The following is a 27,239-nucleotide window of genomic DNA, read 5'->3' as shown; positions in this document are numbered from 1 at the left end:
TGACTGTAATGATACCAAGTACAAGAGCATATCTCGTCGATACTACTAGGATTACATCTATATTTTTTATCGTCACATAATCTTTAATCCTTTTTTAAAAATTCATATTTGTCATGTCTGTGTAATCATGTTTTGTTTTAAGTCATGTTTTGTTTAGTTTCTGGCTTTTCACTCCCTTGTCTTGTTTGCATGATTACCCATTAGTTTCACCTGTTCCACGTTTGGACTCATTGTGCACTCTTGTTTGTCACCATAGCAACCATTAGTTTTCACCTGTCACGTCACGCACCTGTTTCACGTTTTGAGTCACGCACCTGCTTTCACTAATCATGTCCATAGTATTTAAGTTCATTCATTTTCTGTTGTTCGTCCTGACGACCTCACCTCATTTATGCTCTGTCCATGCCTGATACTTCTTTCCATGTCAATTCCTCAAGCAACTATTTCTGTCCAAGCCAAGTAAGTTTTTGTTCCATGTTTATAGTCTTTTTGGTTTCATAGTTTGTTCTCCGCCATTGTGCGTGTTTTTTGTTTGTACTTTTTTGCTATAGTCTTTTGGTTTCATAGTTTATTCTCCGCCTCTGTGCGCGCTTTTTGTTTATTCCTTTTTTTTGATAAATATAAATAAATCATGTACCTTCATTCCCGTCTCGCCCGTGCCAACTTTCCGTTGCATCCCGGAAAAGCAAACACCCAGGACCAAGTCATGACAATATTATGTTTATAAACTGAGGAAATATGTCCCTGGACACATGAGGACTTTGAATTTGACCAATGTATGATCCTGTAAAAATGTGGGATTTCTTTACCTTACAATAATTTGCCATCTACTCAATGTTGTACAATTTTATAGCAGTTTATGGATTCAGGACATTGTAAGGGTTCCTTGTGGGAAACCCTGAAATATTGCAAAAATCTAAATAAAAACAATTCTGGGCTTGTTCTAAGGTTTTACGGTATACCGGTGTTGGTATAGTACGGGGGTCGGCAACCCGCGGCTCGAGAGCCGCATAGCGCCGCCCTGGTGGCTCTCTTTAGCTTTTGCAAAAATGTATGAAAAATGGAAAACAAGTGAAAAAATATATCTTTTGTGTTAATATGGTTTCTGTCGGAGGACAAACATGACACAAAACTCCCCAGTTGTTATAAAGCACACTGTTTATATTAAACATTGCTCACTGATTCGAGTATTTGGCGAGCGCCGTTTTGTCCTACTAATTTTGGCGGTCCTTGAACTCACCGTAGTTTGTTTACATGTATAACTTTCTCCGACTTTCTAGGACGTGTTTTATGCCACTTCTTTTTCTGTCTCATGTTGTCCACCAAACTTTTAACGTTGTGCATGAATGCACAAAGGTGAGTTTTGTTGATGTTATTGACTTGTGTGGAGTGCTAATCAGACATATTTGGTGACTGCATGACCATACTTGCCAACCTTGAGACCTCCGATTTCGGGAGGGGGCGGGGCGTGGTTAAGAGGGGAGGAGTATATTTACAGCTACAATTCACCAAGTCAAGTATTTCATATATATATATATATATATATATATTGTCATGACTTGGTCTTGGGTGTTTGCTTTTCCGGGATGCAACGGAAAGTTGGCTCGGGCGAGACGGGAATGTAAGTAAATTTTTTATTTAAAGACTATAAATACAAAAAAAAGGATCAAACAAAAAGCGCGCACAGAGGCGGAGAATAAACTATGAAACCAAAAGACTGTAGCAAAAAGTACAAATGAAAAGCACGCACAGTGGCGGAGAACAAACTATGAAAAACAAAAAGACTATAAACATGGAACAAAAACTTACTATGACAAGGGACATGAAGCAGGATCTTAGAGGATGAAGAGTGTACAGAAGCATAAATGTGGAGAGGTCGTCAGAACGACAAACTGAAAAGAATGAACTTAAATACTATGGACATGATTAGTGAAAGCAGGTGCGTGACTCAAAACGTGAAACAGGTGCGTGACGTGACAGGTGAAAACTAATGGTTGCTATGGTGACAAAACAAAAGTGCACAAAAAGTCCAAAAACCCAAAACGAACATGACCAAAACAAAAACATGATCACACAGACATGACATATATATATATATATATATATATATATATATATATATATATATATATATATATATATATATATATAAGAAATACTTGACTTTCAGTGAATTCTAGCTATAAATATATATTTATTTTATTATATATATATATATATATATATATATATATATATATATATATAAATACTTGAATTTCAGTGTTCATTTATTTACACATATACACACACATAACACTCATCTACTCATTGTTGAGTTAAGGGTTGAATTGTCCATCCTTGTTCTATTCTCTGTCACTATTTTTCTAACCATGCTGAACACCCTCTGATGATGCATTCTGCTTCGTCTCCTTGTTGTGTGCGCAGTTGTTCACTGCACTCTCTAAAAGCCGTAGATGTTATTGTCACATATGCATGTACAGTAGATGGCAGTATTGTCCCGTTTAAGAGTGTCACAACATTGCTGTTTACGGCAGACGAACTGCTTTACCGTAGACGAAAACGTGACTGCTGTTGTTGTGTGTTGTTGCCGCGCTGGGAGGACGTTAATGAAACTGCCTACCAATAAACCCACATAAGAAACCAAGAACTCGCCCTTGATCATTCTACGGTTATAACGTGATTGGGCAGGCGCGCTGTTTATATTGTGGGAAAGCGGAAGTGAAAACAGGCGGTCGACACGTCACTCAGGTCCGCATGGAGCTGGAGGGGGCGTGGCTTCCAGCTCCGCCTGAATTTCGGGAGATTTTCAGGAGAAAATTCGTCCCGGGAGGTTTTCGGGAGAGGCGCTGAATTTCGGGAGTCTCTCGGAAAATCCGGGAGGGTTGGCAAGTATGCATGACTGCAAGCTAATCGATGCTAACATGTTATTTAGGCTAGCTATATGTACATATTGCACCATTATGCCTCATTTGTAGCTATATTTGAGGTCATTTAGTTTCCTTTAAGTCCTCTTAATTCAATGTATATCTCATGACACACTATCTGTATGTAATATGGCTTTTAATTTTTTGAGGCTCCAGACAGATTTGTTTTTGTATTTTTGGTCCAATATGGCTCTTTCAACATTTTGGGTTGCCGACCCCTGGTATAGTATAATACCAATATTCGGTACTATACTGCCTCTAAAAAGTACCGGACACTACTGTACTAAGTACTGGATGCATGAGGACTTTGAATATGACCAATGTATGATCCTGTAACGACATGGTATCGGATCGATACCTAAATTTGTGGTATCATACAAAATGAATGTAAAGTATTAAACAACAGAAGAATAAGTGATTATTACATTTTAACAGAAGTGTAAATAGGACATGTTAAAACCGATAAAAACCAGATATCAACAGCAAATGAACAAGTGGATTAATAATATAGTTTTACAGCTTGTTCTTTATAATTTTGACAAAATAGAATGGGAAAATTACACAATATGTTACTGCATACGTCAGCAGACTAATTAGGAGCCTTTCTTTGTTTACTTACTACTAAAAGACAAGTTGTCTCGTTGTTCACTATTTTATTTAAAGGGGAACATTATCACAATTTCAGAATGGTTAAAACCATTACAAATCAGTTCCCAGTGGCTTATTATATTTTTCGAAGTTTTTTTCAAAATTTTACTCATCACGCAATATCCCTAAAAAAAGCTTCAAAGTGCCTGATTTTAACCATCGTTATAAACACCCGTCCATTTTCCTGTGACGTCACATAGTGAATACAAACAAACATGGCGGAAAGAACAGCAAGATATAGCGACATTAGCTCGGATTCAGACTCGGATTTCAGCGGCTTAAGCGATTCAACAGATTACCCATGTATTGAGCCTTCCCGGTAAAGTCTATTCAGGTGTACTGGAGAGGAGGCTACGCCGGATAGTCGAACCTCGGATTCAGGAGGAACAGTGTGGTTTTCGTCCTGGTCGTGGAACTGTGGACCAGCTCTATACTCTCGGCAGGGTCCTTGAGGGTGCATGGGAGTTTGCCCAACCAGTCTACATGTGTTTTGTGGACTTGGAGAAGGCATTCGACCGTGTCCCTCGGGAGGTCCTGTGGGGAGTGCTCAGAGAGTATGGGGTATCGGACTGTCTGATTGTGGCAGTCCGCTCCCTGTATGATCAGTGTCAGAGCTTGGTCCGCATTGCCGGCAGTAAGTCGGACACGTTTCCAGTGAGGGTTGGAGTCCGCCAAGGCTGCCCTTTGTCACCGATTCTGTTCATAACTTTTATGGACAGAATTTCTAGGCGCAGTCAAGGCGTTGAGGGGATCCGGTTTGGTGGCTGCAGGATTAGGTCTCTGCTTTTTGCAGATGATGTGGTCCTGATGGCTTCATCTGGCCAGGATCTTCAGCTCTCACTGGATCGGTTCGCAGCCGAGTGTGAAGCGACTGGGATGAGAATCAGCACCTCCAAGTCCGAGTCCATGGTTCTCGCCCGGAAAAGGGTGGAGTGCCATCTCCGGGTTGGGGAGGAGACCCTGCCCCAAGTGGAGGAGTTCAAGTACCTAGGAGTCTTGTTCACGAGTGAGGGAAAAGTGGATCGTGAGATCGACAGGCGGATCGGTGCGGCATCTTCAGTAATGCGGACGCTGTATCGATCCGCTGTGGTGAAGAAGGAGCTGAGCCGGAAGGCAAAGCTCTCGATTTACCGGTCGATCTACGTTCCCATCCTCACCTATGGTCATGAGCTTTGGGTTATGACCGAAAGGACAAGATCACGGGTACAATCGGCCGAAATGAGTTTCCTCCGCCGGGTGGCGGGGCTCTCCCTTAGAGATAGGGTGAGAAGCTCTGCCATCCGGGGGGAGCTCAAAGTAAAGCCACTGCTCCTTCACATCGGGAGGAGCCAGATGAGGTGGTTCGGGCATCTGGTCAGGATGCCACCCGAACGCCTCCCTCGGGAGGTGTTTAGGGCACGTCCAACCGGTAGGAGGCCACGGGGAAGACCCAGGACACGTTGGGAAGACTATGTCTCCCGGCTGGCCTGGGAACGCCTCGGGATCCCTCGGGAGGAGCTGGACGAAGTGGCTGGGGAGAGGAAAGTCTGGGCTTCCCTGCTTAAGCTGCTGCCCCCGCGACCCGACCTCGGATAAGCGGAAGAAGATGGATGGATGAAACGAATGGTTGTAGTGTGGAGGCAGGTAGCGAAAACGAAATAGAAGAAGAAACTGAAGCTATTGAGCCATATCGGTTTGAACCGTATGCAAGCGAAACCGACGAAAACGACACGACAGCCAGCGACACGGGAGAAAGCGAGGACGAATTCGGCGATCGCCTTCTAACCAACGATTGGTATGTGTTTGTTTGGCATTAAAGGAAACTAACAACTATGAACTAGGTTTACAGCATATGAAATACATTTGGCAACAACATGCACTTTGAGAGTGCAGACAGCCCAATTTTCATCAATTAATATATTCTGTAGACATACCCTCATCCGCTCTCTTTTCCTGAAAGCTGATCTGTCCAGTTTTGGAGTTGATGTCAGCAGGCCAGGGAAGCTAGGGTCAATATTCTTCTCTTGATCATCTTCGGTGGCATAAGGGACGGTGTGAGCCAAGACATCCAGGGGGTTTAGCTCGCTCGTCTGCGGGAACAAACTGCCGCCATTGCTTGCCATGCTACCGAGGTCCTTTGTCCCTGAATTGTTCACACACTCCGGCAGATTCAATGGGGGTCTGGCGGCAGATTTCTTTGACTTTATGGTTGGAAATGCATCTGCTTTGAGTGTCGCAGGATATCCACACATTCTTGCCATCTCTGTCGTAGCATAGCTTTCGTCGGTAAAGTGTGCGGAAACAAACGTCCAATTTCTTGCCACTTTGGCATCTTTGGGCCACTGGTGCAACTTGAATCCGTCCCTGTTCGTGTTGTTACACCCTCCGACAACACACCGACGAGGCATGATGTCTCCAAGGTACGGAAAACAGTCGAAAAAACGGAAAATAACAGAGCTGATTTGACTCGGTGTTTGAGAAAATGGCGGATTGCTTCCCGATGTGACGTCATCGCTCCGAGAGCGAATATTAGAAAGGCGTTTAATTCGCCAAAATTCACCCATTTAGAGTTCGGAAATCGGTTAAAAAAATATATGGTCTTTTTTCTGCAACATCAAGTTATATATTGACATACATAGGTCTGTTGATAATGTTCCCCTTTAAGATTTTTTGTTAAAATAAAGCCAAATACTATTTTTTGTGGTTCCCTTTATTTAGAAAAGTATCGAAATGAATGTGAGTGTGAATGTTGTCTGTTAGTGATGGGTCCGGCAACACCGATGCATCGGCGCATGCGTCGAGCTCATAGAGCAAAACCCTGTGTCGGTGCGCGTACCGCTTTTAGAAAGTCACGTGACCCATCATGAGCTGTTTTGGTCACGTGACCGATACGCCAACTGTGTCGCCTCCTCTGTGCCCTGTGAGCGGGTCTTTTCTACAGCCGGAGAAATAATAACTAAGAAGAGAAATCGTCTAAAATGTAATACGTCGGAAAAACTTTTATTTCTTTTTTTTAAAATAAAAATGTGTAAAAAAATAAAATTAAAACAATTCCCAGTCCACAATCATCCACAACACGTTCTCTTAGATTTCCATGTTATGATACATGTTCACATTATTTATTGACTGTATCTAAAAAAGATAAAAATATATTTTTATTTAAATGAAGATATGAAATAATCCTAAATGAAATACGATGACTTGGTTTATATTATTGTATATACTAGGGCAGGGGTCACCAACGCGGTGCCCGTGGGCACCAGGTAGCCCGTAAGGACCAGATGAGTTGCCCGCTGGCCTGTTCTAAAAATAGCTCAAAGAGCAGCGCTTACCAGTGAGCTGCCTCTATTTTTTTAAATTGTATTTATTTACTAGCAAGCTGGTCTCGCTTTGCTCGACATTTTTAATTCTAAAAGAGACAAAACTCAAATAGAATTTGAAAATCCAAGAAAATATTTTAAAGACTTGGTCTTCACTTGGAATAAGCGGTAGAAGATGGATGGATGGATGGGTCTTCACTTGTTTAAATAAATTCATTAATTTTTTTCTTTGCTTCTTATTACTTTTAGAAATACAATTTTAGAGAAAAAATACAACCTTAAAAATGATTTTAGGATTTTTAAACAAATACCTTTTTACCTTTTAAATTTCTTCCTCTTCTTTCCTGACAATTTAAATCAATGTTCAAGTAATTTTTTTATTTTTTATTGTAAAGAATAAATATTTTAGCTTCTGTTTTTTCGACGAAGAATATTTGTGAAATATTTCTTCAAACTTACTATGATTAAAATTAAAAAAAAATGTTCTGGCAAATCTAGAAAATCTGTAGAATCAAATTTAAATCTTATTTCAAAGTATTTTGAATTTCTTTTGAAATTTTTGTTCTGGAAAATCTAGAAGAAATACTGATTTGTCTTTGTTAGAAATATAGCTTGGTCCAATTTGTTATATATTGTAACAAAGTGCAGATTGGATTTTAACCAATTTAAAACATGTCATCAAAATTCTAAAATGTATCTTAATCAGGAAAAATGACTAATGATGTTCCATAAATTCTTTTTTTAATTTTTTCAAAAAGATTCAAATGAGCTAGTTTTTCTCTTCTTTTTGTCGGTTGAATTTTGAATTTTAAAAAGTTGAAATTGAAGATAAACTATGTTTCAAAATGTTATTTTAATTTTTTTCGTGTTTTCTCCTCTTTTAAACCGTTCAATTAAGTGTTTTTTTCATCATTTATTCTCTACAAAAAACCTTCCGTAAAAGGAAAAAAAATGTACGACGGAATGACAGACAAATACCCATTTTTTTACATATATATATATATATGCATTTATTTATTTAGCTATTCTTGTTTAAATCACACTTACGTGTAACTTACAAATGACAATATATTTATTTATTTAATAGTGTATCAAACTGGTAGCCTTTCGCATTAATCAGTACCCAAGAAGTAGTTTTTGGTTTCAAAAAGGTTGGTGACCCCTGTACTAGGTCATAAAATCAGTCAGTTGAGTCGGTCCATAGGTTGCCTGTAGGGATTTTTAATGTCCAGCAGATGTCAGTATTTAGTGACACAGTATCGACACAGTTTTGCAATGTGTCGAAACCCTTCATGACGCCTCATCAACCCATCACTATTGTCTGTCTATCTGTGTTGGCCCTGCGATGAGGTGGCGACTTGTCCAGGGTGTACCCCGCCTTCCGCCCATGTGCAGCTGAGATAAGTTCCAGCAACCCCCGCGACCCCGAATGGGACAAGCGGTAGAAAATGGATGGATGGATGGATGGAAATACATTTTGGTACCGATACCAAAATATTGGTACCGAGACAACCCTAGGGGGGAAACAGAGTATCGCGCGTCACCATTCAACCAAACAAGGTGCCACCTCGCCCATCCCTGGTTCGATCCTACCCTCGCCTTTCTCCTTCCTGCAGTTCTGTCATGTCACTGGTTGTGACTCCGCCGGCAGGCTGCATCACATCCAAGTGTGTCCATTAGAAGGAAGTCTCGTCCTGGATGCTTCCTCTTAGCTGTAACTGAGAGACAACGGCTTTTGCCAGAGTCCATAGCATTTACACAACGTGCGTGTTGGACACGCCGGGTGTGGATTATGACCGAGGATGCAGCGTAAACATATTTGTGCTCATGAATTATGTAACTTGCCAGACTTGAGGTGGATGTGTGACACATATGAGGCGATGGATTCTTGGCAGCGACGCTCAGTATAATGTCCATTTGCTCACACTCGTGACGTTGATGTTCTAACACCTTTTGAGAAGGCGTTCAATAATGAGCACCAACTCCCAGTGGCAAAACTGCATTTTTTTTTAGCTAATTTACCTCAGCTAAGCTCACAATACTGTTTTGATGCAAAAATGAGGTGTTTATATGAGGTGTGCGGATTTGTTTTGCTCTAACGTGCGTCTTCATGGCTACACGTCTGGACCTCTAACTAACCTTTTGACAGTTATATGAATTTTAACTTTGTCTCCCTCTGTTGGCTTTTCTGGGGAACTACAAGTAGAAACATGACTGACTGCTATTGATTTATGCTAATGAGGCTCTTCCTGTGCAATGAGTTGTTGTTTTAAAGTACACAAGTATTATTTTAACATGAACTATGCGAACATGTAGTCTTTCTACTGTACTGATTGTCCTGTTTTAATTTAAAGTCAATCAATAAATAAATCAGCACATGATATATGTGTAAACTTTCAGCTTCAAATTGAATGATTTCACAAAAATATGACTTTTAGCATTTTTAGTTTTTAAATGTTTTTATTTTTTATTTCAATTGGCTCAGCTGACATAATTTTAAATATGTTGCCATCATGCTTAGTACTTTGAACACTAAACACTAGAGCAGTGGTTCTTAACCTTGTTGGAGGTACCGAACCCCACCAGTTTCATATGCGCATTCACCGAACCCTTCTTTAGTGAAAAATAAAATGTTTTTTCTTAATTTAATCTTAATTTATAAATATTAATTATGAACAGATGTTATTATATTAAAGAAATACTAATAAAGATATACTGTATTTTACAAACAAAGTTACAGGAACATATACATGATCCCATGTTTACATCTCATTGTGCAACATATGAATGTTTTAGTGGGACCTAGTACCATACTTGCCAACCCTCCCGGATTTTCCAGGAGACTCCCGAAATTCAGCGCCTCTCCCGAAAACCTCCCGGGACAAATTTTCTCCCGAAAATCTCCCGAAATTCAGGCGGACCTGGAGGCCACGTTCCCTCCAGCTCCATGCGGACCTGGAGAGGGTCCGCATGGAGCAATGTTGTTGTAATATATTGAGTTGGAGGCAATAAACAGGCGAGGGGATGAAGTACGTCTCTTTACTGTAGACTTCAGAACAGACTCACACACTTAACGTCAGGTGCGCAACACCGCGTAAATCGTTGGCCAACCAAAAAGTAACCCCAGTACGCTATAGCCAACATTCACCAGGAGATGGCAACAGACAAACATAGATCACCCAAACAACCCAACCAAAAAATGCAGCAGCTCAATTAAAAACTGTACTTAAGCCACATTCTTTTTTTTTTTTAGTACTGAACTCTTAACCCTCATTTGTAAACAATAACATGCTTATTATACAAACAGTATTTGTACATCTTTAACACAGATTTGTATACTGTCTTCAGAGATTCCGTTTTTTTGGTGGTACTCCAAACCTTTCTGGGTAACTGCGGATCACTGGTGGGGTTTTTGTTGTGGGTGATCTGGGTTCTGATGATGGCAACTCAGCAGCCCTTGAATCTGGTTCAATGATGAGACTAGTTTGTGTCTGACTCACTGATGGTCCTGATGATGGAACTGAAACAGCACTGTCCAGTTGTACTGATGGCACATTTTCTGCAACTGGTGGATATATATATATATATAAGGACAAGATCACGGGTACAAGCGGCCGAAATGAGTTTCCTCCGCCGGGTGGCGGGGCTCTTCCTTAGAGATAGGGTGAGAAGCTCTGTCATCCGGGGGGAGCTCAAAGTAAAGCCGCTGCTCCTCCACATCGAGAGAAGCCAGATGAGGTGGTTCGGGCATCTGGTCAGGATGCCACCCGAACGCCTCCCTAGGAAGGTGTTTAGGGCACGTCCGACCGGTAGGAGGCCGCGGGGAAGACCCAGGACACGCTGGGAAGACTATGTCTCCCGGCTGGCCTGGGAACGCCTCGGGGTCCCACAGGAAGAGCTGGACAAAGTGGCTGGGGAGAGGGAAGTCTGGGCTTCCCTGCTTAGGCTGCTGCCCCCGCGACCCGACCTCGGATAAGCGGAAGAAGATGGATGGATGGATGGATATATATATAAGAAAATACTTCACTTTCAGTGAATTCTAGCTATATATATATATATATATATATATATATATATATATATATATATATATATATATATATTTATATTAAGAAAATACTTCACTTTCAGTGAATTCTAGCTATATATATATATATATATATATATATATATATATATATATATATATATATATATATTAAGAAAATACTTCACTTTCAGTGAATTCTAGCTATATATATATATATATATAAATGATAAATGATAAATGGGTTGTACTTGTATAGCGCTTTTCTACCTTCAAGGTACTCAAAGCGCTTTGACACTACTTCCACATTTACCCATTCACACACACATTCACACACTGATGGAGGGAGCTGCCATGCAAGGCGCTAACCAGCACCCATCAGGAGCAAGGGTGAAGTGTCTTGCTCAGGACACAACGGACATGACGAGGTTGGTACTAGGTGGGGATTGAACCAGGGACCCTTGGGCCGCGCACGGCCATTCTTCCACTGCGCCACGCCGTCCCTGTATATATATATATATATATATATATATATATATATATATATATATATATATATATATATATATATATATATATATATATATATATATATATATATATATATATATATATATATATATATATATATATATGAAATACTTGACTTGGTGAATTCTAGCTGTAAATATACTCCTCCCCTCTTAGCCACGCCTCCAACCACGCCCCCCCGGTCGTCTCAAGGTTGGCAAGTATGCCTAGTACATAGCTCATGAAAAACAATATATTTTGTTATTGTCATTGTAAGTGGGCCAAAACACTTATATTAGAAAATAATCTTCATGGAAATGACTGCTGTCATTTGATAATAAAAATAAAACATTTAACTTGTTACTTAGTCAGGTTTGGGACAGGTGTGCTGCTGGTGTGGCCACAGTTCATGTGCACGTCTGACGTCGCTCACATGTGCTCCACTGAATGCTCAAGGGGTTTTTGCGTTTGCTCAAGCATATGGAAAATTAGAGGGAACATTGTTTGGGGGTATCCACAATACGGCGATAGAGAGAAGTTTTTATTTACACGATGAGTCGGGTGTGTCTTGACCTCCGCGGCGGAGGCTCCGTCGAACCCCTAAGACCGACTCACTCTTTTTTTTACAAAGCCACGCTGTTGTAACACATGCTGAATGTGGCTTGGCATTGTCTTGCTGAAATAAGCAGGGGCGTCCATGAAAAAGACGGCGCTTAGATGGCAGCATATGTTGTTCCAAAACCTGTATGTACCTTTCAGCATTAATGGTGCCTTCACAGATGTGTAAGTTACCCATGCCTTGGGCACTAATGCAATCACAGATGCTGGCTTTTGAACTTTGCGTCGATAACAGTCTGGATGGTTCGCTTCCCCTTTGGTCCGGATGACACGATGTTGAATATTTCCAAAAACAATTTGCAATGTGGACTCGTCAGACCACAGAACACTTTTCCACTTTGCATGAGTTCATCTTAGATGATCTCGGGCCCAGAGAAGCCGGCGGCGTTTCTGGGTGTTGTTGATAAATGGCTTTTGCTTCGCATAATAGAGCTTTAACTTGCACTTACAGATGTAGCGACAAACTGTATTTAGTGACAGTGGTTTTCTGAAGTGTTCCTGAGCCCATGTGGTGATATCCTTTAGAGATTGATGTCGGTTTTTGATACAGTGATACAGAGGGATCGAAGGTCACGGTCATTCAATGTTGGTTTCCGGCCATGCCGCTTACATGGAGTGATTTCTCCAGATTTTCTGAACCTTTTGATGATATTATGGACCGTAGATGTTGAAATCCCTAAATTTCTTGCAATTGCACTTTGAGAAACGTTGTTCTTAAACTGTTTGACTATTTGCTCACACAGTTGTGGACAAAGGGGTGTACCTCGCCCCATCCTTTCTTGTGAAAGACTGAGCATTTTTTGGGAAGCTGTTTTTTTACCCAATCATGGCACCCACCTGTTCCCAATTAACCTGCACACCTGTGGGATGTTCCAAATAAGTGTTTGATGAGCATTCCTCAACTTTATCAGTATGTATTACCACCTTTCCCAACTTCTTTGTCACGTGTTGCTGGCATCAAATTTTAAAGCGAATGATTATTTGCATAAAAAAAAAATGTTTATCAGTTTGACCATCAAATATGTTGTCTTTGTAGCATATTCAACTGAATATGGGTTGAAAATGATTTGCAAATCATTGTATTCCGTTTATATTTACATCTAACACAATTTCCCAACTCATATGGAAACAGGGTTTGTATATTGCATCTGCTAATGTAGTTCTGTTGTTTATCGGCCGATACCGATAAACGCCGAAATGCCAAATATGGGCGTTGATATTCGGCCGATCGCTAATTCTTCGGCTTCTGTCATGTTCATTGCAGTGTTGTCGGGAGCGTGCTGGCAGCGAACGTGGCGTGCAGCAGACCCCTTAAAGCACCATGGTGAAGGCCCAGAAGTCCTCTGGGAGGAAGAGCGCTCACACCGTACGACAAGAGGTATGACGGAACAACGCGCCTGGGAACTCCGCCGTTTGTACAAATGGTGGAACAGGGGGTCTGGGTTAGTTTTTGCCTCATCCCTCACTTAAAGTGTGAGTGACCAATGCACCACCGACCCCATAAGTCCGAAAGTGAAAGAGATGATACTGTGTAGGGCTGGGCGATATGTCGAATATACTCGATATATCGCAGGTTTGTCTTTGCGCGATATGAAAATGACTATATCGTGATATTCGAGTATACGTTCTCACGCAGTTGCTTTTAGCTGCGGGCATTACACTACAGCAGGGGTCGGCAACCTTTATCAGTTAAAGAGACATTTTGACCAGTTTCACAAAAAAGCCGCAAAAGATTTATGAAATTTTAAATGAAATAACACTGTATACCAAGATTTTTTTTTTTTTACTTTGTGCTATGTATAAACCAGGGGTCTCACACACGCTGCCCACACCTTTATATGGGATTTGAAAGCTGGTGCGGCACGCGAGTTTTAACTGAATGGTTAACTGAATGGCGCTTGTCAGCGTCATGCGTGCCGTGTTGGAACAGCATACAGCGCCCACCATAAACAGCGTGCCTGATCAGCCTCACGTTGTATGAAGCTTTTGCTTGCTCACGTAGGTGACAGCAACGCATACTTGCTCAACAACCACACAGTTTACACTGACGGTGGCGGTATAAACATTTTTTTTAACACTCTTACTAATAATGCGCCACACTGTGAACCCACACCAAACAAGAATGACAAACTCATTTCGGGAGAACATCTGCACCTTAACACAACATAAACACAACAGGACAAATACCCAGAATCCCATGCAGCCCTAACTCTTCCGGGATACATTATACACCTCAACCGACGCACAGAGAGGGGGGGGGGGGTGTTTGGTGGTAGCAGGGGTGTATAATATAGCCCGGAAGAGTCAGGGCTGCATGGGATTCTGGGTGTTTGTTCTGTTGTGTTTATGTTGTGTTAAGGTGCAGATGTTCTCCCGAAATGTGTTTGTCATTCTTGTTTGGTTTTGGTTCAAAGTGTGGCGCATTATTAGTAGGAGTGTTAAAGTTGTTTTATATGGTCACCGTCAGTGTAACCTGTGTGGCTGTTGACCAAGTATGCCTTGCTGTCACGTACGTGTGCAAGCAAAAGATGTATATTGTACAACAAGTGTTGGGCCAGCACGCTACGCTGTTAATATAAATTGTAGAAGGTGCCAAATGTTGTACCTTCAGGGTACGCCCTTATTATAGCTGTAAGGGTGAAAATCGGTGAATATTGATCCCGGGGGAGTTTTCTGCGAGAGAAACTGAAATCCGGAAGTCTCACGGGAAAATCGGGGGGTTCAGCAAGTAAGCTGCTGAGCCGCATCAGAGTGATCAAAGAGCCGCATGCGGCTCCGGAGCCGCGGGTTGCCGACCCCTGCACTACAGGCTCTTTTCACTCTTTCTTGTCTCTCCTTCTCACAGAGACATAAAACAAGCTCACTTTCTTACATACGTCACGAAGCAGAGAGGTAGCGACATGGGTAACGTTAGCTGTGGTGCGAGTGGTAATACGAGAGATAGAAGGTGCCAATCTGGTAACGAATGAAGGAAGAATTAATTCCCAAGAAAAACAGCAGGGGGTCCATCGTCTGGCGGTGGTTTGGCTTCAAGTGGGAATATGTCGAACAGACAACCATAATATGTCAAGTGTGCGGCAAAAGCGTTGTTACATAAAGTAGCAGCACTGCTAATTTGTAGCATGACTTGAAATGTCACCCGCTAGACCAGGGGTCTGCAACCCGCGGCTCTGGAGCCGCATGCGGCTCTTTCATGCCTCCGCTGTGGCTCCCTTTGGCTTTGAAACCGAATGTCAACAAATAATGGTTACTTGATTTATTATCCATCCATCCATCCATCCATCTTCTTCCGCTTATCCGAGGTCGGGTCGCGGGGGCAGCAGCCTAAGCAGGGAAGCCCAGACTTCCCTCTCCCCAGCCACTTCGTCCAGCTCCTCCCGGGGGATCCCGAGGCGTTCCCAGGCCAGCCGGGCGAGATAGTCTTCCCAACGTGTCCTGGGTCTTCCCCGTGGCCTCCTACCGGTCGGACGTGCCCGAAACACCTTCCTAGGGAGGCGTTCAGGTGGCATCCTGACCAGATGCCCGAACCACCTCATCTGGCTCCTCTCGATGTGGAGGAGCAGCGGCTTTACTTTAAGCTCCCCCCGAATGACAGAGCTTCTCACCCTATCTCTAAGGGAGAGCCCTGCTACTCGGCGGAGGAAACTCATTTCGGCCGCTTGTACCCGTGATCTTGTCCTTTCGGTCATGACCCAAAGCTCATGACCATAGGTGAGGATGGGAACGTAGATCGACCGGTAAATCGAGAGCTTTGCCTTCCGGCTCAGCTCCTTCTTCACCACAACGGATCAATACAGCGTCCGCATTACTGAAGACGCTGCACCGATCCGCCTGTCGATCTCACGATCCACTCTTCCCCCACTCGTGAATAAGACTCCGAGGTACTTGAACTCCTCCACTTGGGGCAAGATCTCCTCCCCAACCCGGAGATGGCACTCCACCCTTTTCCGGGAGAGAACCATGGACTCGGACTTGGAGGTGCTGATTCTCATCCCAGTCGCTTCACACTCAGCTGCGAACCGATCCAGTGAGAGCTGAAGATCTTGGCCGGAGGAAGCCATCAGGACCACATCATCTGCAAATAGCAGTGACCTAATCCTGCAGCCACCAAACCAGATCCCCTCAACGCCCTGACTGCGCCTAGAAATTCTGTCCATAAAGGTTATGAACAGAATCGGTGACAAAGGGCAGCCTTGGCGGAGTCCAACCCTCACTGGAAACGTATCCGACTTACTGCCGGCAATGCGGACCAAGCTCTGACACTGATCATACAGGGAGCGAACTGCCACAATAAGACAGTCCGTTGGTTGGGCAAACTCCCATGCACCCTCAAGGACCCTGCCGAGAGTATAGAGCTGGTCCACAGTTCCACGACCAGGACGAAAACCACACTGTTCCTCCTGAATCCGAGGTTGGACTATCCGGCGTAGCCTCCTCTCCAGTACACCTGAATAGACCTTACCGGGAAGGCTGAGGAGTGTGATCCCACGATAGTTGGAACACACCCTCCGGTTCCCCTTCTTAAAGAGAGGAACCACCACCCCGGTCTGCCAATCCAAAGGTACCGCCCCCGACGTCCACGCGATGTTGCAGAGTCTTGTCAACCAAGACAGCCCCACAACATCCAGAGCCTTAAGGAACTCCGGGCGGATCTCATCCACCCCCGGGGCCTTGCCACCGAGGAGCTTTTTAACTACCTCAGCAACCTCAGCCCCAGAAATAGGAGAGCCCACCACAGATTGATTTATTATATTTCATTTTATTTAGTTTATTTTAATTCAACAGTTGTTATTTTGGAGCGTTATGGGATCTTGTCATATGAAAATAAAACACATTTGAATATATTGTCGATGGAAATGTATGTCACAGCCCTTATGCGACATCTCTTGCTGCCACGCAATTGTATTGTTCATACCGGTTCAACACCTAGCAATGGACGAATCACAAAAGAGAAACATTTTATTTATTTACATTTTTATTAATTTGATGTTTTTATTGATGACTAGGTAGTTGTTTTGAATTTTTAGTCAAATGAATATGCCAGTCGTATGCCTTCAGAACATTGGAATGAGTTGATTTTAAATTTTTTATTCATTATTAAGGGAAGGAACAGTGTATTTTTTCCTAATGTTCAAAATAATTTGATGATTTGCTTTGTTATACCCAGAAATACATCAAATAAGTGTTTATTTTCATAAGTCCTATATAAGGCTGAAACGACGCGTCGACGTAGTCGACGTCATCGGTTACGTAAATACGTCAACGCCATTTTTGTGCGTCGATGCGTCGCATATTTACGTCACACTACTGTCATGGCGGATCGCAAAGCAGACGGTGCGAGCGAGGGGAAAAAAGCAAAAAAAAGTCATCAAAAGTGTGGGAGTATTTCAATAAACGGCCTAATAATGTTGTTGTATGCACACTGTGTCGAGCGGAAATGGCCTATCATAGCAGCACAACGGCTATGAACGAACATTTGAAAAGAAAACCGACAGCGTTCTTGCCATCACCATCAACTAGTCAATCGTCTGCGTGAGTATACGTTGTCATCATTACACAAAAACATGAATGTGTCATTTGTATCTGCGTTGTAAATTCATAAACTAAAGCACCGTTTCGCTCTGAGAGGCGCGTTTGGCGTGCCTGTTCAGTGTTTACAAAGACGCACTCCTCTTTAACGCTGTGGAGAGGCGGGGCCGGCGAGCGAGCGGCGAGGTGGGGCGCGCCGGGAGCGACGCCGCAATCATGCCCAGGTGCGCGATCCGCGCACCTGGGCACGATCATCCAATCTCCTCTCGCTGAAGAAAAGGGGAGCAGCAGAGAGAAAGGGAAGAGAGACTGGAAGGAGTCAGAGTGAAGCTGACGTGGAGCGAGAGAGGAGGAGAGACAGAGACAGAGGACGACGAGTGAGCGAGGAAGAGGAGTTGAAAAGCGAGGAAAGAAAGAAAAAAGAGTTGGAAGAGAAAATACTTTGTGTAAAATTAAAAGATTGTAAACCTGGCAAAGCCATCTGGCGTTCAGTCTGTCGGTCCTGAAAGAACCCCACGGCACAAAACGTGTCACAAACGCTAACGTTAATTAGTTGTGCAAATACCTTTTACAACATTAACGGTTACATATACTATGTACAAACCAACAATTCACTTTCACTTTAATCATACTATCATTGTTGTGTTATTAAGCAAAATAAGCAATACTTTTACTTTTGTTGAAATGTTTACACTGTTACAGAATATTTTGTTTTGCACTTTTTTGCCCGATTGTAGCTGAGATAGGCTCCAGCGCCCCCCGCGACCCCAAAGGGAATAAGCGGTAGAAAATGGATGGATGGATGTATTGGATGTGTATCTTTATTTTTGCACATTTTAGCAAATAAGCAATACTTTTACTTTTGTTGAAATGTTTACATTGTTACAGATTATTTTCGTTTTGCACTTTTTTGTATTGGATGTTTATCTTTATTTTTGCACATTTTAAAGCAAAATAAGCAAAACTTTTACTTTTGAAATGCTTATACTATTGCAGAATATTACGATTTGCACTGGATGTTTACTTTTATATTTGCACATTAAAAAGCAAATAAGCTACTTTTAATTTTGTTAAATGTTAAAAGTTTTAAATGTTTACATTGTTACAGAATATTTTGTCATGTTGTTGTCAATGTTGACTGAGTGGCCATACTTTTTTTTTTTTGTAAATAAAAGCCATGCCTTTTGAAAAAAATGGCCTACATTTATTTTATCATCTTCATTTTGAATAAAAAAAATAATCGGTAAAAGGAAAAATCTATAGAATAATCGGAAAAAATAATCTATAGATTAACAGATTAATCGAAAAAATAATCTATAGATTAATCGATATAAAAATAATCGTTAGCTGCAGCCTTAGTCCTATAGCACAAGTGTAAGGAAACTATAAGTGGTGTTATCGTCATTTTAGGAATCTAACAGAGTTCGTGGCTCTAGGTGGGTTTTATTTGGGGGGAAATGGGCTCCAATGGCTCTTTGTATGCTGAAGGTTGCCGACCCCTGCGCTAGAGAATGAAGAGTGCTTGAAACTCCGCATGTCAACATCTCCGTTCGGTGCCACACCCACAAAATGCCGGAGCAACAATTTCCAGATCAACACTGGATGAAAAAACTAGTCAACAACAGAAGGAGATAACGTCCACATAGCGAAGGACATACACTATTTGATTTCCTATTATGCAGCTCATTTTTATTTGACACTTATTGAAATATCTTGAGTGACATCATGCACAAAAGTGCACTTTATTTGTTTTAAACTATTGTAGTGGCGTTCTGTACAAAAAGTGCACTTTAATTTAGTGTTGTTTTGATATGTCATCTTAGTGACATCATGCACAAAAGTGCACTAATAGCTTGTTTTAAAATGTCTGACAATTTTGCACTTTCTGTTTTGGAAATGACATGAATGTTTGTGCCACTGCTTAATAACTGTTTAATAAAGACACTTTTGCTAAATTGACTTAGTTGTGATTTCCCTCTCTGCATGAAAGTTTAAAAGTAGCATATATTAATGCAGTATGAAGAAGAATGTTTTAATGTAGACACATAGAATCATCATACTGCTGTTATATAGAATCATCATACTGCTGTTATTATAAGTAGCAAGTGTTCATTCAAGGCTAAGGCAAAATATGGAGATATATATTAGGGATGTCCCGATCCAGGTTTTTGCACTTCCGATCCGATACCGATATTGTTTTTGCATTTCCGATCCGATACCGATACTGACCGATACTGGCCTATCCGAGCATGTATTAAAGTTTAAAGTTATTTAGCCTACTTAGTTGTCAGAATCATGTTGAAAAGGGTTTTAGTACTCTTGATAACAACTAGCCAGCTGAATTAGGGGAGTTTGAATAATACACAATGGTTGGTAACAAGAAACTGACCTTGACAAAATAGACAAAATTATACATGACAAACAGAAATGGCATCATTGAAACTAGGGCTGGGCGATATGGCCTTTTTTTAATATTGCGATATTTTAAGGCCATATTGCGATACACAATATATATCTCGATATTTTGCCTTAGCCTTGAATGAACACTTGATGCATATAATCACAGCAGTATGATGATTCTATGTGTTTTGATTGATTGATTGAGACTTTTATTAGTAGGTTGCACAGTGAAGTACATATTCCGTACAATTGACCACTAAATGGTAACACCCCAATAAGTTTTTCCAACTTGTTTAAATCGGGGTCCACTTACATCATGATACAGATATATACTATCAGATATATACTATCATCATAATACATTCATCACACAAGATAATCACATTGAATTATTTACATTATTTATAATCCAGGGTGTGGAGGGGGGCGCCTGATGTACCGTATTTTCCGCACCATAAGCCGCCCTGGGTTATAAGCCGCGCCTTCAATGAACGGCATATTTCAAAACTTTGTCCACCTATAAGCCGCCCCGTGTTATAAGCCGCATCTAACTGCGCTAAAGGAATGTCAAAAAAACAGTCAGATAGGTCAGTCAAACTGTAATAATATATTAAAAACCAGCGTGATGTGGGCGCGCATGGAGTCGTATATCAACATGGACGGAGCTGCGTGAAAAAAGCCACCCGGCCTCTTCGCGTAAACTTACCTTAACCACTCGCTCATCTTTTCTTCATCCATCCATCCCTTCGAGTTAGCTTTTATGATGACGCCGGCTGGAAAGGTCTCTTTTGGCAAGGTCTTCCTTTTGAATATCACCATGGGTGGAAGTTTCTGGCCATTGGCATGGCAAGCTAGAACCACAGTGAAGGATGACTTCTCATTCCCTGTGGTGCGAATATTCACCGTACGTGCTCCCGTTGTATCCACAGTGCGGTTCACAGGAATATCAAAAGTCAGTGGAACCTCGTCCATGTTGATAATGTTCTCTGGCCGGATCTTTTTTTCAGCTATCTTGTTTTTACAATATGCACGGAAAGTAGCCAGCTTTTCTTGAAAGTCTTTAGGCAGTTGCTGTGAAATAGTAGTCCGTGTGCGGATGGAGAGATTGCGTCTTTTCATGAACCGGAAACCTGTCGCTTAGTAGGAGCCATTTTGTGGTCTTTACAGATGTAAACACACAAAGGAAATGAAACGTAATATCCGCGCGCTTCTTCTTCTTCTACGGGGGCGGGTGGTTGCTTACAGTAGAAGAAGAAGCGCTTCCTCTTCTATGGGGGCGGGTGCTTACCTTGGCGGTTGCTTGCGTAGAAGAAGAAGCACTTCCTCTTCTACGGGGAAAAAAGATGGCGGCTGTTTACCGTAGTTGCGAGACCGAAACTTTATGAAAATGAATCTTAATATTAATCCATATATAAAGCGCACCGGGTTATAAGCCGCACTGTCAGCTTTTGAGTAAATTTGTGGTTTTTAGGTGCGGCTAATAGTGCGGAAAATACGGTAAGTGTCAAAAAGACAGCCAAAAGAGTTTGATATGAGAAAAAATCTAAAGTTAAAATATAGGGTAGAAATGCACCCATTTGCAGGAAATGTAGTCTTGATTTTCAAAATGTTCTTTCAAGGCTTGCATGTCTACATTAAAACATTCTTCTTCATACTGCATTAATATATGCTACTTTTAAACTTTCATGCAGAGAAGGAAATCACAACTAAAAAAATCACTAATTTTTTCATACGGTGTTGATGTGGAAATTTTTGCCTCAGCATTTTGATGGTGTGGACGTGTGGCACCGAATGGAGATAAGCGTCTCGACAGACGTTATAATATTTGAACAATGATGACGAAAACTGTTGTCTCTGTCGTGTCCGTGTGTCGAAAATTGTTATGCGCTTATTTTTTTATTTGATTTTGTGCGTGGCATACATTTGCCGTGTGCAGAGGACGCTTGAGCAGGCGCGCACCTTAGCGGCTGCGCTAGCATCACAGCTAACGTTAGCCATGCCGCTACCTCGCTCTCTGCTGGGAAAGGACGTATACGTATGTGACGTATGACGTGACAGTATGTGACGTGTGTAAGAAGGTGCGCTCGCTGTCTGTGAGAGGGAGACACAGGAAAGAGTGAGAAGAGCCTGTCGTGTAATGCCAGCAGCTAAAAGCAACTGCGTGAGATTCCACAGACCTGTGCATGTGTTGAAGGTGTGCTAGAAAATGCGGAACGGAAATTAGGGAGCAGCAGAAAAGTGGAATGTATTATTTAAATCGGTGCGTTGGAAAACACGGAACGGAGGTTTTTTTTTAAACTGGATCTGGATCGGCATTTTCCCATGCCTTGCCGATACGCAATTTTTGGCAAATATCGGCAGCCGATCCGATCCAAATATCGGATCGGGACATCCCTAATATATATCATGTATCGTGACATGGCCTATAAATATCGAGATATTAAAAAAAGGCCATATCGCCCAGCCCTAATACTGTATCATCTGATCAATGGTGCTGCCTGGGGGTTGTTAACCAACCCCCACTCCTTAATGCGGGGGAGCCGCAAGCAACTCTTTAGCGCCGCCCTCGTGGCTTCCTGGAGCTTTTTCAAAAATGTATGAAAATGGAAAAAGATGGGGGGGGAAAATATATTTTTTGTTTTAATGTGGTTTCTGTAGGAGAACAAACATGACACAAACCTTCCTAATTGTTAAAAATCCCACTGCTTATATTATCCATGCTTCACTGATGAGAGTATTTGCCGTGCGCTAATTTTGGCAGTACTTGAACTCACCGTAGCTCGTTTACACGTAGAACTTTCTCCGACGCTGCCACGGAAAGACGGGTTTCATGCCACTCCTTCTTTGTCTCATTTTTGTCCACCAAACGTTTTATGCTGTGCGCGAATGCATGGAGGTGAGCTTTGTTGATGTTATGGACTTGTGTGGCGGGGCTAATCGGGCATCTTTGGTCACGGCATGACTGCGAGCTAATTGATGCTAACATGCTGCATCATTATGCCTCGTTTGTTGGGATATTTGAGCTCATTTAATTCCCTTTACTATTGTCCTCTGTGTACCGATCCGCCTGTCGATCTCACGATCCACTCTTCCCTCACTCGTGAACAAGACTCCGAGGTACTTGAACTCCTCCGCTTGGGGCAAGATCTCCTCCCCAACCCGGAGATGGCACTCCACCCTTTTCCGTCTTCAGTAATGCAGACGCTGTATCGATCCGTTGTGGTGAAGAAGGAGCTGAGCCGGAAGGCAAAGCTCTCAATTTATTGGTCGATCTACGTTCCCATCCCAGCCCAGCCACAATCAGACAGTCCGATACCCCATACTCCCTGAGCACTCCCCACAGGACTTCCCGAGGGACACGGTCGAATGCCTTCTCCAAGTCCACAAAGCACATGTAGACTGGTTGGGCAAACTCCCATGCACCCTCAAGGACCCTGCCGAGAGTATAGAGCTGGTCCACAGTTCCACGACCAGGACGAAAACCACACTGTTCCTCCTGAATCCGAGGTTCGACTATCCGGCGTAGCCTGCTCTCCAGTACACCCGAATAGACCTTACCGGGAAGGCTGAGGAGTGTGATCCCACGATAGTTAGAACACACCCTCCGGTTCCCCTTCTTAAAGAGAGGAACCACCACCCCGGTCTGCCAATCCAGAGGTACTGCCCCCGATGTCCACGCGATGCTGCAGAGTCTTGTCAACCAAGACAGCCCCACAGCATCCAGAGCCTTAAGGAAGTCGATATATTGTCACCGATTCTGTTCATAACTTTTATGGACATAATTTCTAGGCGCAGTCAAGGCGTTGAGGGGATCTGGTTTGGTGGCTGCAGGATTAGGTCTCTGCTTTTTGCAGATGATGTGGTCCTGATGGCTTCATCTGGCCAGGATCTTCAGCTCTCACTGGATCGGTTCGCAGCCGAGTGTGAAGCGACTGGGATGAGAATCAGCACCTCCAAGTCCGAGTCCATGGTTCTCGCCCGGAAAAGGGTGGAGTGCCATCTCCGGGTTGGGGGGGAGATCTTGCCCCAAGTGGAGGAGTTCAAGTACCTCGGAGTCTTGTTCACGAGTGAGGGATGAGTGGATCGTGAGATCGACAGGCGGATCGGTGCGGCGTCTTCAGTAATGCGGACGCTGTATCGATCCGTTGTGGTGAAGAAGGAGCTGAGCCGGAAGGCAAAGCTCTCAATTTACCGGTCGATCTACGTTCCCATCCTCACCTATGGTCATGAGCTTTGGGTTATGACCGAAAGGACAAGATCACGGGTACAATCGGCCGAAATGAGTTTCCTCCGCCGGGTGGCGGGGCTCTCCCTTAGAGATAGGGTGAGAAGCTCTGCCATCCGGTGGGAGTTCAAAGTAAAGCCGCTGCTCCTCCACATGGAGAGGAGCCAGTTGAGGTGGTTCGGGCATCTGGTCAGGATGCCACCCGAACGCCTCCCTAGGGAGGTGTTTAGGGCACGTCCGACCGGTAGGAGGCCGCGGGGAAGACCCAGGACACCTTGGGAAGACTATGTCTCCCGACTGGTCTGGGAACGCCTCGGGGTCCCACAGGAAGAGCTGGACGAAGTGGCTGGGGAGAGGGAAGTCTGGGCTTCCCTGCTTAGGCTGCTGCCCCCGCGACCCGACCCGGATAAGTGGAAGAAGATGGATGGATGGATTGTCCTCTGTGTATTCAATTTATGTTTACATGTCTCATGACATATTATCTGTATGTAATATTTCTGTCAACAAAGATTTGCATCAGCCTGCGACACACATAGTCATTTTGATAGTAGGCCAATATAGCTACCGTATTTTCCGCACCATAAGGCGCCCTGGGTTATAAGCCGCGCCTTCAATGAACGGCATATTTCAAAACTTTGTCCACCTATAAGCCGCCCCGTGTTATAAGCCGCATCTAACTGCGCTAAAGGAATGTCAAAAAAACAGTCAAATAGGTCAGTCAAACTTTAATAATATATTAAAACCAGCGTGATGTGGGCGCGCATGGAGTCGTATATCAACATGGACGGAGCTGCGTGAAGAAAGCCACCCGGCCTCTTCGCGTAAACTTAAACTTACCTTAACCACTCGCTCATCTTTTCTTCATCCATCCCTTCGAGTTAGCTTTTATGATGACGCCGGCTGGAAAGGTCTCTTTTGGCAAGGTCTTCCTTTTGAATATCACCATGGGTGGAAGTTTCTGGCCATTAGCATGGCAAGCTAGAACCACAGTGAAGGATGACTTCTCATTCCCTGTGGTGCGAATATTCACCGTACGTGCTCCCGTTGTATCCACAGTGCGGTTCACAGGAATATCAGTTGCTGTGAAATAGTAATCCGTGTGCGGATGGAGAGATTGCGTCTTTTCATGAACCGGATACCTGTCGCTTGGTAGGAGCCATTTTGTGGTCTTTACAGATGTAAACACACAAAGGAAATGAAACGTACGGTATATCCGCGCGGTTTTTCTTCTTCTACGCGGGCGGGTGGTTGCTTACAGTAGAAGAAGAAGCGCTTCCTGTTCTATGGGGGCGGGTGCTTACCTTGGCGGTTGCTTGCGTAGAAGAAGAAGCGCTTCCTGTTCTACCGGGAAAAAAGATGGCGGCTGTTTACCAAAGTTGCGAGACCGAAACTTTATGAAAATGAATCTTAATATTTATCCATATATAAAGCGCACCGGGTTATGAGGCGCACTGTCAGCTTTTGAGAAAATTTGTGGTTTTTAGGTGCGCCTTATAGTGCGGAAAATACGGTAATATAGACACGTACATCATGTGTTTCCTTCATTATAACACTTATATAAGGCTTTTAAGATTTTTGCGGCTCCAGACAGATTTGTTTTTTTGGCCAATATGGCTCTTTCAAAATTTTGCGTTGCCGACCACTGCCGAATGCGTCAGTCTCACACGCAGGATTCTCACAGGAATGAAGCAAAAAAAAACAAAAAACGTACCCAGACCCACGATATCGACCCGATCACGTGAAAAACACCTCAACTCAACTTTTACATTTACACGGCGCTCGTGCGTGTTGCGCTGACACACCGTCGAGATATCTTGCGATAATTGGATGACGGTTCAGTAAAAGAGTTCAGGTGGCCCACTTTGCGCCGCGACTGACATTCGGAGAGGCGTCTGAATGCCGGACTCATTTATCCGACTTTCAAGGGCGGCGGGGGCGCACTTGGTGAGCGAGACAGACGAGGGGCTGAGGAAAGAAGATGAGGATAAATTGGTGGGTGGGAGTGGAGGAAAGACCAGGGAGGTGCAGGAGTGAGCAACACGTTCTCGTCACTCACCTACTAGGTTAATCAGCCCGTGGATGCTCGATATTGATCATCATGTGCGGAACAAAGCAGCGGAGGGATTAAGACTGTTAGTGACATCTGTCATCCATGCTCACACGCCTGCTTCTGTGCCCCCAGCCGGAGGAGGAGGAAAGGCCGCTCCATTTAAGCAACCAGCGCTCCCCGCAGTCCAACAGCTCCTCTGATCACCTCGGCGCTCCCGCTCCGTCTGAGGCGCCGGCTAAAAACCCGACAGAAACCCAAACGGACGTCCAGGCATCCAAGGGTGACTCCGCCGCTCAGTCCAAGCCCCTGTGGAGGCCCATCCCCCCGCTGCTGCCAGAACCCGACACAGGCGATGCCCCGGAGACCCGGGAACAGAGCTGCCAGACTGAGGATCTGCTGCACCACAGCACTGCTGCCACTCATAACACAGGTGGGTCAAGTTGATGATCATAGCAAATGTGATCATAAATCCTCTCTGTCACTGTATAAACCTCTCACTTAGTGCTGGCATTGTACCCAAAATGTCCAAAGTGGCAAAAATAATCCCAATTTTTAAATCAGGTGATAAAAATAATATGAACAATTATAGGCCAATTTCAATTTTACCAACATTTTCAAAAATATTTGATAAAGTGGTCTATAACCAGAGGTGGGTAGAGTAGCCAGAAATTGTACTCAAGTAAGAGTACTGTTACTTTAGAGATTTATTACTCAAGTAAAAGTAAGGAGTAGTCACCCAAATATTTACTTGAGTAAAAGTAAAAAGTATGTTGTGAAAAAACTACTCAAGTACTGAGTAACTGATGAGTAACATACACACACATATCATATATATATATATATATATATATATATATATATATATATATATATATATATATATATATATATACACACACATTTATATATATATATATATATATATATATATATATATATATACAGTATATAATTTATATTTATTTATTTTGCCGTTTTTGTTTACATGTTAAAGGTGTTTTAATGA

The 27,239-nt window shown here is 43.0% G+C and overlaps 1 protein-coding gene across 3 annotated transcripts in view; it reads left to right on the top strand.

Annotated features, from left to right (window-relative positions):
* LOC133621527 (zinc finger protein 800-like) overlaps positions 1-27,239 on the top strand; it is a 102,410-nt gene that overhangs the window by 32,841 nt on the left and 42,330 nt on the right. For all 3 annotated transcript variants that reach the window (XM_061983602.2, XM_061983601.2, XM_072916042.1), the window contains 2 exons: positions 13,294-13,407; positions 26,366-26,663. In XM_061983602.2, coding sequence (XP_061839586.2) covers positions 13,351-13,407; positions 26,366-26,663 — 355 coding nt within the window. In that variant the 5' untranslated portion in view covers positions 13,294-13,350. The remainder of the gene's footprint in view (positions 1-13,293; positions 13,408-26,365; positions 26,664-27,239) is intronic.

This window comes from Nerophis lumbriciformis, linkage group LG25 (genome assembly GCF_033978685.3).
Source record: "Nerophis lumbriciformis linkage group LG25, RoL_Nlum_v2.1, whole genome shotgun sequence".
Lineage (NCBI taxonomy): Eukaryota > Metazoa > Chordata > Actinopteri > Syngnathiformes > Syngnathidae > Nerophis > Nerophis lumbriciformis.
Note: the sequence above shows the minus strand (reverse complement) of the source record. Positions and strands in the feature narration are given on the sequence as shown.